Here is a 14,089-nt window from a genome sequence, read left to right on the forward strand (position 1 = left end):
CGGGCTGCTGGAGACCACAGCCACACACTGCTTTTAGCGAGGACCCACCACCCAACAAGCCACTGGATTGTTGTCTGTCCCACACACAGAGGGTCGTCTTCTCTCCTGCAGGCCCCAACTGAAAGGCATTTCATCATGTCCACTGTTAAACTGATGGCTGACTGAGAAACGGGGGCGCAAACAAGCTTTTCCACAGCCCAGACAGGATGGCAGCTTTAACACGCGCAATAGACACACTTACTTTCCGCTCACGCTCAGGAAAACCTGCAGTGCATGCAGCAGTTCGGTTACCTAATGTGAACTGGTGTTTTCCACATCAGCGCCTTGGAGAAAAGCTCGTGCTCGTGCACGCGCAGCAGTGACACTTTTGAGCCAAACTCCGGAGCAGAGAGCTGTGTGACACGCAGGGCTGAGAGTTTCTGTGAACACCTCTGAACTATAAACGCAGTGTGGAAATGTGTCGGCCTGTACGACTTCTGTCAAACTTGTGGAGAGTTTTGACTCCCTGGCGAACTCCCAGTGCGTCACGGAGCCGAGCCCGGACGAGCCGAGAGCCGCTGTGCTGGCATCAGTGCAGCTGCTTCTCTTTCAGCTTACCTGTTAAGAGGCCGGAGGGCAGCAGAAGGCAGTAGAAGAGCCAGACAACCACCTGAAGATCCATGGCAGAGCACGTCAACGCCGCGCACACGGCACGAAGGCTGGCTCGATGTCAGACGCACTCCATTTGGTCTAAGGTGGCCGATCGCTGTCCGGGCCGTTACTCCGTAACGTGAACACTCACACTGAAGCTCCGCTTCGCGCTGAGCCGAGGGAGGGGGTCTTCTGTAGGGATAGCTGGAGGCCGGGCTGAGGCGGCTCCGCGGCACATGGAAAAAGTGATTCACGGGCGGTCCGTGTGAGGGGCGTTCATACTGCAGCTGCTCACAGTCGCCTCCCTCTCTCGCAGTCTGACTGCGCGTTAAAGTTCGTGCAGAGCGCTCACAGCACTCAGTCCTTCTTCTAATGACCCTTTCACACTCTCCCGTGTCAGATCCGTGTCAGTCAGTACTTGGGGGTACCTGAGGCCGCTCCTCACGTCAAGTTTGGCAAAATTCGTATAATAACGCGGTCAGGTAGCGCCCCTCTGCGTACGCAGGGTGACGCAGCACCGGCGTGGAGAGGTCACCGCGTTGATCCTGATGTGATGACTTAGAAAAACGATATTAATTGAAATAAACTCGTGGCGCTCAGCAGCCACTCCTGACTGCAAAGCAGTGAAATTACGACTTGTTCTCTCCAGATGTTTCCACATTACAGAACTCCAGATATCAGCTGATTTTTCACAGGTTTCAGTTACAAAGTCAACAAAAGTTTGGATTTGATAAATCTGTGGCTGTGGCTCAGTGTCCGCATTGAGCCACAGCCACAGATTTATCTTCCAGCTTCCGGCTGCAAATCACAGAAGAGATCAATGGCGCACAGTCCACTCAGTCATCCTGTGGCTGAGTGGCTGCTGTGGACCATTCAAAGCTCACTGCTCATCAGCGTGCTAAACCTTGGGGGGTCTCTCTGTCTAAATAAATAAATAAATCTGACCCCCCTAACCCCCCTGGAAATTACGCCCCTGTCGACACACAGTGACGTGGTTGTGATCTAGTGTTATTCTGCTCCCCCCCCCCCCCCCCCCCAAAAAAAAAACAAAAAAAACAACAACAACTTTATTAAGCAACAGTATACAGAGAATGTATTTGAACATAATTAACACATGCCAGGGGGTGCATATAAAAAGTTACATAGCCTACATTCAAATAATTTGTAATTAGTACAAATAGTAATTGTTTTTATAGCCTTTTTATTAAGTGATCCACTAAGCAGTTATCAGTATAGCTGTGTTTAAAATGAGGCTTTTGCATTTCTGGAAATAACATTTAGCTAAGATAGCTAACAGATTTATTATAAAGTATACATCTTCCGTTTTGCCTTTGAAAGAAACAAATACAACATTTTCCCATTTCAAAGTAAAGACAAAATGTTCTAGCACGTGACCCAGAAGTCTCAGGATAGCTTTCACATTCACGTCCCTTTTGAACTTTGTCATGATTAACTGCATACTATTTAGCACGAATATTCTCATTACCTTTACTGTGGTTTGTTAGACAGATTCTCCCTTTGTGTGAACCCACGAGGTTGGGTGGACCGGTGTTATTTGTGTGTGTCACTGAAACACGCAGCAAACTATCGGGAAGGTGGCGTGATTTGAACGTGATCACCTGCTGTAACCATGGTGATTAGACAGGTAAAGTTACACTTTCACAAACAGACACTGGACATGTTGATCCACAGCACCGCTCAAAGCCCGTGTTTAGCGTGTGGAAAACTTTTACACAGAAGAAGAACACGCCCGCCCACGGTCTGCTCCAGTCCTGGTTTACCCTCCGACCAAGAGGACCGGGGGAGGCGTGGCTTTATTCATTTCGCGCGAACATTTGTTTCTTCTTCCTGTGCAGTGTGCGCACTTCCGGAGAACGTTTGCAGACGGCGTCTGTGTGCTGGGGCTCTGCTCGTCCTCGTTTTGTTTTCGTGTTCGCTTGTGAGGCCAGCGGCATGTCTCAGGCTCGGGTTACCGACTTCTACTCCCGGACGAAGAAAGCCACTGGCGGCCCAACGAAGCCGACAGAGCCACGCAGCGCCTTCTCGTGTTCGTCGACAGTTCATGAAGAGTTTCTCCGTGTAATCGACGAGGCCGCAGGGCTGAACCATGGCGCGGAGCAACCCCTCTCCAGTCCCCGCACCCCCAAGCGGGGCTCGGCTGACCTCGGAGCGACCGTGTCCGCCGCAGCCGTCGAGCACAGCACCGCCAAGAAGAGGCGGCAGGCGGATCTCGGAGCACCGGCAGCCGCTGCAGGAGCAGAGAGGCCGGCGAGGCGGTCTGCCAGGAAGAAACTGGAGCTGCCCGCAGACACGGCACAGGTAACAGACGTGTGCATGTACACACAGACCCACAGGCTTTGTCCTGCCTTCACTCTGTAGTTGCAGGCTTTGTGTACTCTTCGTCATGCTCAGATCTTTGTAGTGTCTGGATATTTGCTCCTCTGGACTGATCTGGCTTTAAATCGGCATTCTGAATCTCACGAGGTTTCTCAGCTGAATAAATGAGATGTTTCTATGCCTTTTCTCAGAGACTGAACTTGTGATTTAATATCATTCCTGAGAGGGTTCAGTCTCAGCAGTTTGAATAAGGTCTTCATACTGGAACAATGAGAGCAGCCTGATCATATCTGAAACACGCCTCTCTTTAACAAAGGTTGCTGTGTGTGAGAGAGAAACACTCATGATGGCTAATCAGCATGTGGGGAGCAGGGCTGCACACATGACCTCTGGTGTGTTTTGGTCGCAGCTGAGAGTAGGGCTGCTCGATTATGGCAAAAATGATAATCACCATTATTTTCACTGAAAGCCCAGATCGTGGTTAAAATTCGATTAACTGAGCAGCCCCAGCTGAGAGCACCTTTTTCCATTTCTGGCAGGTCCTGGGTAAAGAGGACATCGCTGCTCTCAAGTCACGCCTTCTGAGGATTAAGAAGCGTGTAGATGAGATCCCTGCCACTGCGTCCTCAGCTACACCCTCTCCATCTTTAGTGCCTGACAGTAGCTCCCCTGCTGTTCCTGAAACCATCATTTCGGCCTCTGCTGAAGCTAAGACCCTGAAGCTCTCTGTAGCTCGGGCCAAAGAGCTTGCAGCTAAAGCTCAGAAGAGGAAGGAAGCAAAAGCAGCAGTGGAGCATGAGCTGACTGAGACCCGTGCTCAGGACAGGTGAGCACTTGCACATGTGCACAGAGCTAAGTGAGAGTAAGCTGCATTTCCCCAAAGATGAGCTTTTGTTTAGTCCATGTTAAAGTGAATGTCCTCCCTTGTGTGTCCAGCACCGAGCAGCCAGCGTATCAGCGGTACCACACTCTTGCTCAAGATGCCCCCCCAGGCCTCTCGCTCCCCTACCATTACAAGGTGCTGGCTGAAATGTTCAGAAGCATGGACACTGTGGTCGCCATGTTGTACAACCGCTGCGAGACCGCGACCTTCACCAAGATCAAACGGGGAGTTCAGGACATGATGCACAAGTAAGTGTTCGGTTAGTCGGATGAGTTCGTGAGACAAAAGCTGAGAATGTGTGGGAAAGTGGAATGTGTCAGCAGTCCTGTTGTTTGTGCTAGAAAGGTTCCAGCTGTCAGCAGCTTCGTGTGTTTTTAAGCTAAGGCTCGCTGGACCTGTGGCTCGCTGCTAAAGATAATAACTGACTTCTTTCCTCTTTGAGGCGCTTTGAAGAGAGCCACGTGGGTCAGATAAAGACGGTGTTTCCTGAGGCCTACACGTTCCGGCAGGAGAAACACATCCAAGCTTTCAACAGCAGCATTAAGAAGGGAAGCTACCAGCTGACCGTGGACCCCATCATCGTCTCCGGTTAGAGCGCACGTCACCTTCAGCTCAGCCAACCCTTTTCTCCAAATACCATATTTGTAAACTGTCCCTCAGTACATGGCTTTGATTTGGGTTTTTGGGGTTGTTCTCCTCAGAAAATGGCGAGGCTCGACCTGTGCTGTCAGCCTCTCGTCTCCTGGAGAGAAGACGTGTGTTCCATAACAGCCTGCTTTCCATTGTCAAACAGCACCACAAGGTCAGCTGCTCTAGTTTGGGTTCACTCATTTTTTTAATAAGTCACACAGCAGTTACTTTTTTGTTGTCGTCTCAAACTTTTGCCTAAATCTCCTTTTTTTTCCCTGCAGGTTTTCCTGTCCTCGTTGGATCCCCCAGTGTTGGTTCCAGAAGACAAACTGACCCGCTGGCATCCTCGCTTTAATGTGGATTCTGTGCCAGCCGTCCATACGAGCGCACTGCCTCAGACTCCTCGCCCGGAGAAACTGGCCACAGCTCAGGAGGTGCTCGACAAGGCCCGCTCACTCATCACACCTAAGGTGCTGCAGCAGTGTCGCCGCTCTCACGCTTCTGCGTAAACGATGAGCTTACTGTAGTCTGAGATTAATATCTGTTAGGTGTTAGCACTCTGAATTTCAGGTGTTGTTTACACACATTTGTGGCGTTGTCTCAAAAGATTGAAGGTCACATGGGCAGTAATCACTCCAGGCTGTCAGTTCAACACTTGACCTCAATCACAAACAGCTGTGTCATACCCACACTCTGTAGCACTTTCCCCTCTCAGTTAATCACGTAGCCCCTCCTGAGTCTGCCACCAGACCAGCGTCGCGTGTTTTGTGTTGTTACTTGTAAACTCGCATCACCTCCTACTGTTCATGAGGGTGAAGGACAGAAGGAACAAGTTTAATCAAAGCCGTCTGCGTGAACATGGTGACTGACAGCTTACCGCCATCGATCCCTTTGGAGAGATGCAGCTCCTAATTCAGCATTTTTCTCAGTTGTATGTTCAGTTCCAGGAAACTGGTGAGCACTACTTAGTAACAGTGGGTGTAGTCACAAGAACGTCTTACTGTTAAGAGGCTGAGTCGTTTTGACCAGCACGTGTGCTCCATCCAACATGTAGGACTGCTTTCGTTGGGTGACGGGGACTAGAGAGAGAGCGTAGTTGGATATTTGGAAATCCAAAATCATATTCTTGTATATTTGTGCCCCATCATATCTTAATGATGTCAGTCTGCCCCAGGGCAGCTGTGGCTACAACTGCAGCTGCCTCCACCAGTGTGTGTGAATGTGAGAGTGAATGAATAGTGGCATTGTAAAGCGCTTTATAAAATGCAATCATTATTGTAGTACCATATCACCCTATCAGAGCACTTCACTCTCGCTCTGCAGGCCTACTTGTTGTTCCTAGAGTATTTAAAAGTAGAATGGGAGGCAGAGCCTTCAGTTTTCAGGCCCCTCTTCTGTGGAACCAGCTTCCAGTTTGGATTCAGGAGACAGACACTATCTCTACTTTTAAGATTCAAGCTTTCCTTTTTGCTGAAGTTAGGGCTGGACCGGTGACCCTGAATCCTCCCTTAGTTATGCTGCAACAGGTGTAGGCTGCCGGGGATTGTCATGATGCTCTTTAATGGAACTTTATATTAGTATAATTACTGTAACGCTAAATGTGTTGGCTTTTTGTGTGTGTTCAGATGGAGAAGGCTCTGATTGGGCTGGCTCTGAAGACAGAAGACAAAGCTGCTCACAAAGAGCCAACATCCCAGGAGAACCCCACAGTCCCCCAAACATCAGCTGTCCCAAATGCCCTGAAAGGGGTGTCCCAGTCTCTGCTGGACCGGGTAGGTAGACCGGGCACACAGTTCTTCAGGGGGGTCGACCACAGTGCTGTTGGAGCTTCTTTAAGATGTGATTTTTGTCTCTAACAGCTGCTAAAAACACATCTTTATAGTTTACTTTGCTTTCTCCTCAGATTCGGGCAAAGGAGGCACAGAAGCTCCAGGCAGTCATGACTCGTAACAGCAAGCAGGAGGAGCGCCTGTTAATGATGTCACGCCTTGGGGAGCTGGCACGGATTCTCCGCAGTGTGTTTGTTGCAGAGAAGAAACCGGCTTTAACGATGGAGGTGGCGTGTAACCGGATGGTGGCAAGCTACAGATCTTCTCTGAGCACAGGTTGGTTCACGAAACAGAACAATGTGGTGCTTGTGCTGAGATCTCCCTCCACACAGGGTTTCTGTTTGTAACTGTTAGAAATGTAGCAGAAAACTGAACCAGGTAGAGCCGTATTCACTAGGTAGAAGCTGACCGGCTGATCCTTTGTAATCAACAGGTGAAATGGAGAAACACATCCATCTGCTGGCAGAAGTGGCTGGTGATTGGCTGACTCTTCACACAGTGAGGAAGGACTTGTACCTGAAGCTGAATAAGAACATGGAGCTCAGCACTGTGACGGACACGGTGAACAGCAGACTCCGAGAGGAGGAGACTCTGATCTGAGGCCTGGTGGCCTTTAACGTGACCGCCTCGCAGTATTTTTAGCACGTTTCAGTGGTTGTCCGCAGGTTTTGGCACGTTCGTCTGGTTTGGATAATACATGGATGGAGTTGAAGGAGTCCTCCTGACATGCTTGTGCTGAGTTGTTCGAAACACTGATCCAGTTTTGTTTTTTCCTTCTATCCAAAGTGTAACACGGATGTACTGACTTTGTTATTAGGAACACTTTTCTATGCAGTAAACTCATTTTGTATTTTAGATTCAGAGTCACTGTTTGATGAGAATGTTCAAGAAACACAGTGAAGAGCTGCACCCAGCTTTGTGCTGTCACGAATGGTGGATTGGTCATGAGGGGATCTTAAACAGCTCAGCAGGGTGCTGTGGGTGTTTGATGTTCTCATTACTGATGCAGAAAACGGGTCCATTCGAACAGCTGCAGGCTGATGTAACTCATCAGTAAAGGTAATGATTGACTTTGCTGTGACCAAACCGGAGTTTCAGCTCGTGTTCGGCTCGTTCTGGTTTGATGTGTAAGCAGACCTGCTTCATGACAGCTGCTGTGCTCTACAACTACACTCACCCTCGAGCAAAGCACAGCTGGCTGCAGCTGGAAGACTTGCACACAAAGACAATTTAAGCTGCACACTTGATTCTAAACCAGTCTTAAGCTTGTCTCATGGCTTTAAATGTTCCAGCATAGACAGTGATGATCATTTAGTCATCAGTGATAACCAGTGTTTGTTTTTAGATGTTACATGATTGGACTGACACAGATGTGTTGTACACTTTATTGCAAAGTTACACCCAGTAAAGCTGGTTTTGGTCATTTCCAGTGGAACGTTTCTTTTTTCAGTCATTACATTGATGGAGGCTGCTGCGTGTTCATGTGCTGCATCTTTTGTATTCTTAGTCATTTCAGTCTCATCTGCACTCCCTGTTATTTCCATCACAGTTGTTCATGTTTCGTGACTAGCAGCTGCCTTCCAGTGGCAGAGTCGTCACGCCTGAACATGAACCCAGACAGGGTCAAACTCACCCTGCCTTCTGAGCCGAGGCAAAGTAAACTTGGATGCTGCTCAGACACTGGACGTACTGTACTTCCAGTAACATCCCATTAAAATAACGGGGCGCAGCTACACCCTGTAAACAAAATTACTGTAAAATTAAGAGATTTCTTGTCTGGGTCGAGTGTCCTCAGTACTGAAGCAGGGAGAAGACTCTGTGTGGTTTGAGTTTGTCGATGCCGTTTAGCTCTTTGAGCTCGATGACCACCATGCAGCCCAGAACCTCAGCCTGCTGTTTCCTCATCAGCTCGGCGGCAGCATGCAGCGTCCCTGCAATACACACATGTCAAAGTCTTAAAGGCAGACTTCCTAAGAGAAATCAGTCCAAAGAAAGTCACGCATCCCACCGATACTCCTAACAGCCCAATCCGCTTTGTTTCTCTCTACACCGAGTTTTTATTGAAGTAGGGGGACCCAAGACGACAGTGCAAAGCAGGATTTGGGCTTGTCAGGTAACTTTTCTTTCAGTCTTCCAGAAAACAGGGAGAGCTCTCAGACCTCATTACCTCGGCGTTCTGTGATATGGATCAATAAAAAAACATATTTAATGGATCAATATGACCCAAAACAGCAACTGTTAGTACTTCTGGACCGATGTATGAAACTTTCATGCAGAGTAAGCCTGTGTTTGAATTACAGCCCTGCTGCTGCAGCTGAAAGAAAGCTTAAAGGTGTCTCGCGCACAACAACATTCGCTTCAAGCTGAGCTGAAAGCCTGGGTTGACTTTAGCCTAACTTATGGTCCCGTTCACGTTATGCGTCTCAGAGGGGTTTCACAGACAGACCTCCAAAATGTAACTGCCCCTCGCTGGACGTGCACGACTCTATGGGCCAAAACAGGGGAGGAGGCAACAGCCGAGTTCACCAGGAGAAGAGTGAAGGAAAATCATCACAGATTAAACAAAGTATGAAAAGTGAAGACGAGTAGTGCGCATCACTGCCCAGACAGGACGATGCTGTTCTAGTCAAACTTTTCCTTCATCACTGCCATTTCAAGACAGGAAAGCTGCCATTAATTAAAAAAGTCAAACCAGAGTCACAACATGAGACTGGGGGAAAAAAGATTCTAGTAATATTAATGCTGTGTGTCAGCCGCGAGCGAGCTGTGCAGCTTCTTTCATAAACCATAAGAAACGACCGCTACGCATCAGAGCTGCCGTCTGTCATGAAGGTTGTTTCTGTGAACGCTGAATCCCCCCGTGGCATCCATAATGTTACACGGATTATCTAATGTTGAAGTAAAAGCAGAAGTGCCAGTAAGGGGAAATATTCAGCAACATAACTTGTATTCATGTCTCAGTCGGACTGAATCACATCTAAACTGGGCAATTTCTCACCTCCAGTAGCCAGGAGGTCATCGACGAGCAGGACCCTTTGTCCTGGCGCCACAGCATCCTCCTGGATCTCTGCTTCTGCCTGGGGGAACAGAGTAAATACCATTTTTAATGAGATCTGAATGTGGTCAAGCTCAACGATGCAACAGAGACTAAACTTCTTATCTCAAGTAACAGTGAAAGGAGAAACGGAGTTTCTTGTAAACCTCGACTCATATCTGCATCATGATAGCTAGCAGTGGGTTTTCTGTCTCTGAATCTCTGAGCTGCTGTGCAGACACGTCACTGAAACAAAAACACGAATATGACAGCAAGCTGCAGTGCACGTATTTGTGATTAGCACTACAGGACCTAAAGGATGCACTTCAACTGGATCTTATTTTCCACTTCAACAGGTGAAAACAAGCTGACATTGTCTTAGTATACTGTTTGTTTGTTATGTAACAAACACCACAAACCCTCCCATCCTGGGTTTGTGGTGCTGGATCCTTCCTATAGGACGCAGCGCTTACAGCAGGCCAGTAAGGCTGAAGGTGTGTCTAAGATATTGCTGCCTTGTCTGCAGAATAGGATCATAGTGTCTACATTTCCATAAGTGTCTCTGTATACGGCTTGTGGAAGGGATGCGTTCAACTGCCCCATGGAAAAGAGGAGTGGGGATGAAAAAGTCGAGCAGTGAAATGTCCAAAAATACATATTTCCTCCACTTTTATGAGGATTGTCCTTAGTACCTCATCTCTAACAGTTTCATCCTGCCCGCCCTCCAAACACACAAACCTTTCAGAGTGTGTCCTTGTGTTCTTTACCTTGCCATACTCCAGATCATAAGAGACAGAAACAGTGGCTCCGGGCAGTTTGCCTTTCTTTCTGACCAGGACGAAGCCAACACCTAGCCTCTGGGCGAGCAGAGGCCCAAACAGGAAACCACGAGCATCTAAACCTGCCACACACAAACAGCAATAATGAGGTGGGAGGAGCAACATTTACATTAAAAGGACACAATAACATCAAACCTGCCCGAACCAAACCAGAGACGTTATCAGATGATGACTGTGATTGAATGATTAGAATTCTATAGAAACAGCAGTAAACTGCAACACTGTTGCAGATAAGATTATTTAATCCTCTGTGAGTGATTGTGTGTCTGAGCGTGCTCAGGGTTGCTGTTTGCTACTAAAGTGACGGCTGCACATTTAAACTGGATGCATGGAAGCAGTAAAGCTCACGGTCCCACAGCCTGATAAAGGAGTTCAGTGTGTAACAGATATTCTTGTACTCTAGCAGCTGCACTTCGAACAGACTAAAAGAGACTCGGCAGCAGCTTAAGGATCAAACACATCACAAATAATCCTGTGATAATGCAAGTTTGTGATGGTTTGATTACAGCACTGCTTAACTCACACATGTTGCACAATAAAGAGTCAATGTAAATATTGTCTTTCCAGGCAATTTTAAACCTAAACTGAACACAGCCAACTTCAGCATGAGTTACCATGGTAACTTAACCAGATAAAAAGAGAGCCACTTTCATTTATTCACCGTGTGCTGTTGACTGTTACACAGACCTGACTGGCTTAAGAACATAAATAAACTAAGGAAGCAAGCAGGTACAGGCCGGCTTCCTGCCAGTCTCAACTCTTTCACTTTGAGCAGCTGTTGCTGAGGAGCTGGGTCCAGGGCGGCCTCATGTTTGACGTTGTAAGACAGCTTACACTAAGAACAAGTGATGGAAAAATATTGAACAGAAGTATCTGATGGAGTGTACATGCTTTACCACTATACTCACAGGAGTTAACACACAATATCTCACACAGCTGCACAAATAAAGTGGACTTTCCGAACACCAAGCATGCGATACAGCTGGCTGAGAGGATGTTTAAGGTGTGTTAAAAGACGCCTTTAAAAGGTGGAGCACAGCAGTTTCAGAGCTCTGCTTTTGTTTTTCTTACCTACAATCAGATCCACGTGCTGGTACATGTTCCTCACATGTTCTTCAAACAGGTCAATTACTGCTTTAAGGGCAGCTGCATCCTTGAGGATGGGACAAATATCTCTGCAAGATTCAGACACAACAGTTTGTAGCATTTACAGCCTGGCAGATACAGGGCTTTTAAGACTCATGCTATTGTTTGGTGGCTTAAAAGTCAGATATAACTGCTGATCTTTTTCTGAGGGAAGCCACCCTCTGATAGACAAACAATGCAACATGAGCACAGGAGGAACACCCTGAAACCATGCTGAAGGGTTTTCTCCTGTGTCTCCATTTATCAGCTGTTATAAATCCCAATACTGATATATCAGCAAATTCCTATGATCAGCTGATACTGGGAGTAGCTGTGGCTCAGCAGGAATAGTGGTTCGTCTACTTACTGGGGGGATTGGACCTCCAGGTAAAGAGTCAGGCTTAAATAGTAACCAGTCCTTTTGGATACACATCAGAATTATAACATACATTTCCACAGAGAGATTTCATTTCCTAGAGATGCAAAGTGTTGATTTCTGATCTATATTTGACATTGGAGTGACAAAACCCAGCCTTTGACTTGTAGGTGGCATAGTTATAATGCACAGTACTAACTGAACAAATACTGCATGTTATTTGAACTGAACCAGCCTGTAGCTGGATGTTGTAGTGTCACTGGGCTCTGTGTTGGGCGGACTACTTTTTACATGCTACCTCTAGGGAGTACTATTAGAAAACACTGTATGCATTTTCACTGCTGGAAGGCTAACACCCGATTATATTACTGTAACAGATCAACTGTTTCTGTGTCTGCAACATTCAGAGCTGAGTGGCAATTTTCATGCACAGTCATCAAAGTGTTGCAAGAAAATATTGCCACGGTCAAAAACTACTAACAGCCTGAAGGTTAAACGTTGTTTCATATTCATTTGCGTGATGTATTCCTTATTAAACAGCTCATCGTCATGTTCAAAGGCCTCTGAAGTTAACCTCTGAGCAGTTCTCTGACTACAGTGAAGGCTTTCAGTGCTTTGAGCCATTGCGGCATCCTGACAGCAAGATTTCAAAGGGATTTTATTTTGAAATACACACTGATATTGACCTCATGCTCAGCGGGTCACGGAGGCCGTTCACTGTCTGAAGCTCAGGCTGTGGAAACAATCGTAGGTCATAGATGAGCTGGTACCGATGACAGACTACATGAGCCGCTGCTTTAACTTGAAGAGCCCCGCCCTCCTTCTGCACTGCACGACACACACACACACACACACACACACACACACACACACACACACACACACACACACACACACACACACTATTCGGCTGTTCCTAAGTGCTCACTGTGGGGGCAAAGTGTGCTTCCTGGTAGCAGGGGTCTGACACGTGCCCTTGCACCTGGTTACAGCTCTCAGAGACCCGTTTCTATTCGCGGTAGAACAGCGAAGAGACCTTACGTTTGCTGGGCCGTTCAAACAAGAACGCAGTGTCTTACCTGAACAGGATCCCTTTCTTGGGAAAGTCTGGGAAAGCGCGGACGTGTCTCTGGACCAGCTGCAGCTTTGCCTCCCAGCCTGCGGCCATGCTGAACGCTACTTCTTCTTCTTCTTCTCCTCCTCCTACGGTGTGCAAACACTCCTTTGTCGCCCTCTTGTGCGGACGGGGATGCACAGTACAGCAGTGCAATTCATCCTGATCGGTGATTGGTCGAAAGTCTAGAGCGAAAGAACAGGCTTGTGATTGGTGAAAAATGTGCAACGAAGAAGCCTTCTTTTATTCACTCAGTTTGTTGTCTGATTTTTCTTTGTCAGGTGATGTTTCCAGCTCCTTTATCCCACCTGACGCCTGGACTGCTGTCTGTGGTCTTCAGAATCAGAATCAGAATACTTTATTGATCCCTGGGGGAAATTATTTTTTGTTACAGTGCTCCATTTTAAACCAACATTAAGACAAGACAGACAATACACTAACTAAGAATAGTACAATATATACATATATATACATACATACATACATAAGTCAGTCAGCATGATCACAATGAGTTATTTATGTATTCTGACTGGTTTACAATGACAGGACAGTAAGCATTATCAGTGTGTATTCCAATAAAAGCATCTAGTTTTTACTCCAACATCGATGAGGATTTTCTTTTGGTTCTTTTGAACCAACAGGTTGGAAAGTCTCCTGAAATTAAGCGCAATTGAAAATCAATTCCTTTCTTTTCTTCTGTGATTATCATGTGCAAAGACTAGCCATAAGAGGAGTCTTTTAGGTTCTCCTGATGAGACAATGTAACTGTTTTACTTTTGTACTGGTAAAAACTGAAGGATTATTCATGACACTGTCATTTACAGACAGACATGTTAGAGTTCACTTGCCAAAGGTAAAAGAGTTGTAAAATCATTACAAACTTGCTATGAGAGATTATGTTTGTCCTGTGACAAATAGACTGAATAGTTGATTATGAAAATGGCGTGATCATACACCATGGCCTTCACAGTCAACCAAGACTATCTGACTCCCATAACAGATAATAGCTCTGTTAGTGTTTCCTAATCAATTCCAGGAAACGCTGAAGTTGTTGCGGAGGCATGTGTTGTACAAATACTTCCAAAACTTGTCTTTGCCTGCATGTACACATTGCTTCGTTGGTTCAGGTCTGTTATGTGTTTCTAGACCTATTGGCAGAGAATAACTTAATAATAAAAAAATACAAAACACATGTCTAAGGCAGATTAAAGCCCAACTTAGGCATTCATTAAGTAAATCCACAACTCACTGTTACTGTAACACAGGACACTTTATTAAAGGTGATGAATACA

At 46.7% G+C, this 14,089-nt stretch overlaps 3 protein-coding genes across 6 annotated transcripts in view; 1 reads left to right on the top strand and 2 right to left on the bottom strand.

Annotated features, from left to right (window-relative positions):
- Positions 1-1,009, bottom strand: part of piezo1 (piezo type mechanosensitive ion channel component 1 (Er blood group)) — an 87,522-nt gene extending 86,513 nt beyond the window's left edge. For all 3 annotated transcript variants that reach the window (XM_086260126.1, XM_086260125.1, XM_086260123.1), the window contains exon 1: positions 598-1,009. In XM_086260126.1, the coding sequence (XP_086116252.1) occupies positions 598-661 (64 nt within the window). In that variant the 5' untranslated portion in view covers positions 662-1,009. The remainder of the gene's footprint in view (positions 1-597) is intronic.
- Positions 1,010-2,288: 1,279 nt separating this feature from the next.
- On the top strand, positions 2,289-7,732 carry cdt1 (chromatin licensing and DNA replication factor 1). 2 transcript variants are annotated; one of them, XM_086260128.1, is made up of 9 exons: positions 2,289-2,949; positions 3,507-3,793; positions 3,904-4,098; positions 4,293-4,438; positions 4,552-4,652; positions 4,762-4,950; positions 6,106-6,252; positions 6,384-6,585; positions 6,743-7,732. In XM_086260128.1, exons 1-9 carry the CDS (start codon positions 2,584-2,586, stop codon positions 6,907-6,909), a joined length of 1,800 nt encoding a protein of 599 aa, XP_086116254.1. In that variant the 5' UTR covers positions 2,289-2,583; the 3' UTR covers positions 6,910-7,732. The 2 variants fall into 2 exon arrangements, with proteins under 2 accessions (XP_086116254.1, XP_086116253.1); XM_086260127.1 differs by having other exon boundaries at positions 2,452-2,949; positions 4,762-4,914.
- Positions 7,636-13,101, bottom strand: aprt (adenine phosphoribosyltransferase). Its single transcript, XM_086260131.1, has 5 exons — positions 12,763-13,101; positions 11,254-11,357; positions 10,111-10,244; positions 9,308-9,386; positions 7,636-8,240 (listed from the first exon to the last, which is right to left on the bottom strand). The coding sequence occupies exons 1-5, from the start codon at positions 12,849-12,851 to the stop codon at positions 8,101-8,103; spliced, it is 546 nt and encodes a 181-aa protein (XP_086116257.1). The 5' UTR covers positions 12,852-13,101; the 3' UTR covers positions 7,636-8,100.
- Between the last annotated feature and the right edge of the window lie 988 nt (positions 13,102-14,089).

Source organism: Aulonocara sp. 'chitande type north' Nkhata Bay, linkage group LG13, assembly GCF_057382095.1.
Source record: "Aulonocara sp. 'chitande type north' Nkhata Bay isolate Kocher_YH1m ecotype deep benthic linkage group LG13, A_spYH_male_GT1.1, whole genome shotgun sequence".
NCBI classification, from domain to species: Eukaryota; Metazoa; Chordata; class Actinopteri; order Cichliformes; family Cichlidae; genus Aulonocara; species Aulonocara sp. 'chitande type north' Nkhata Bay.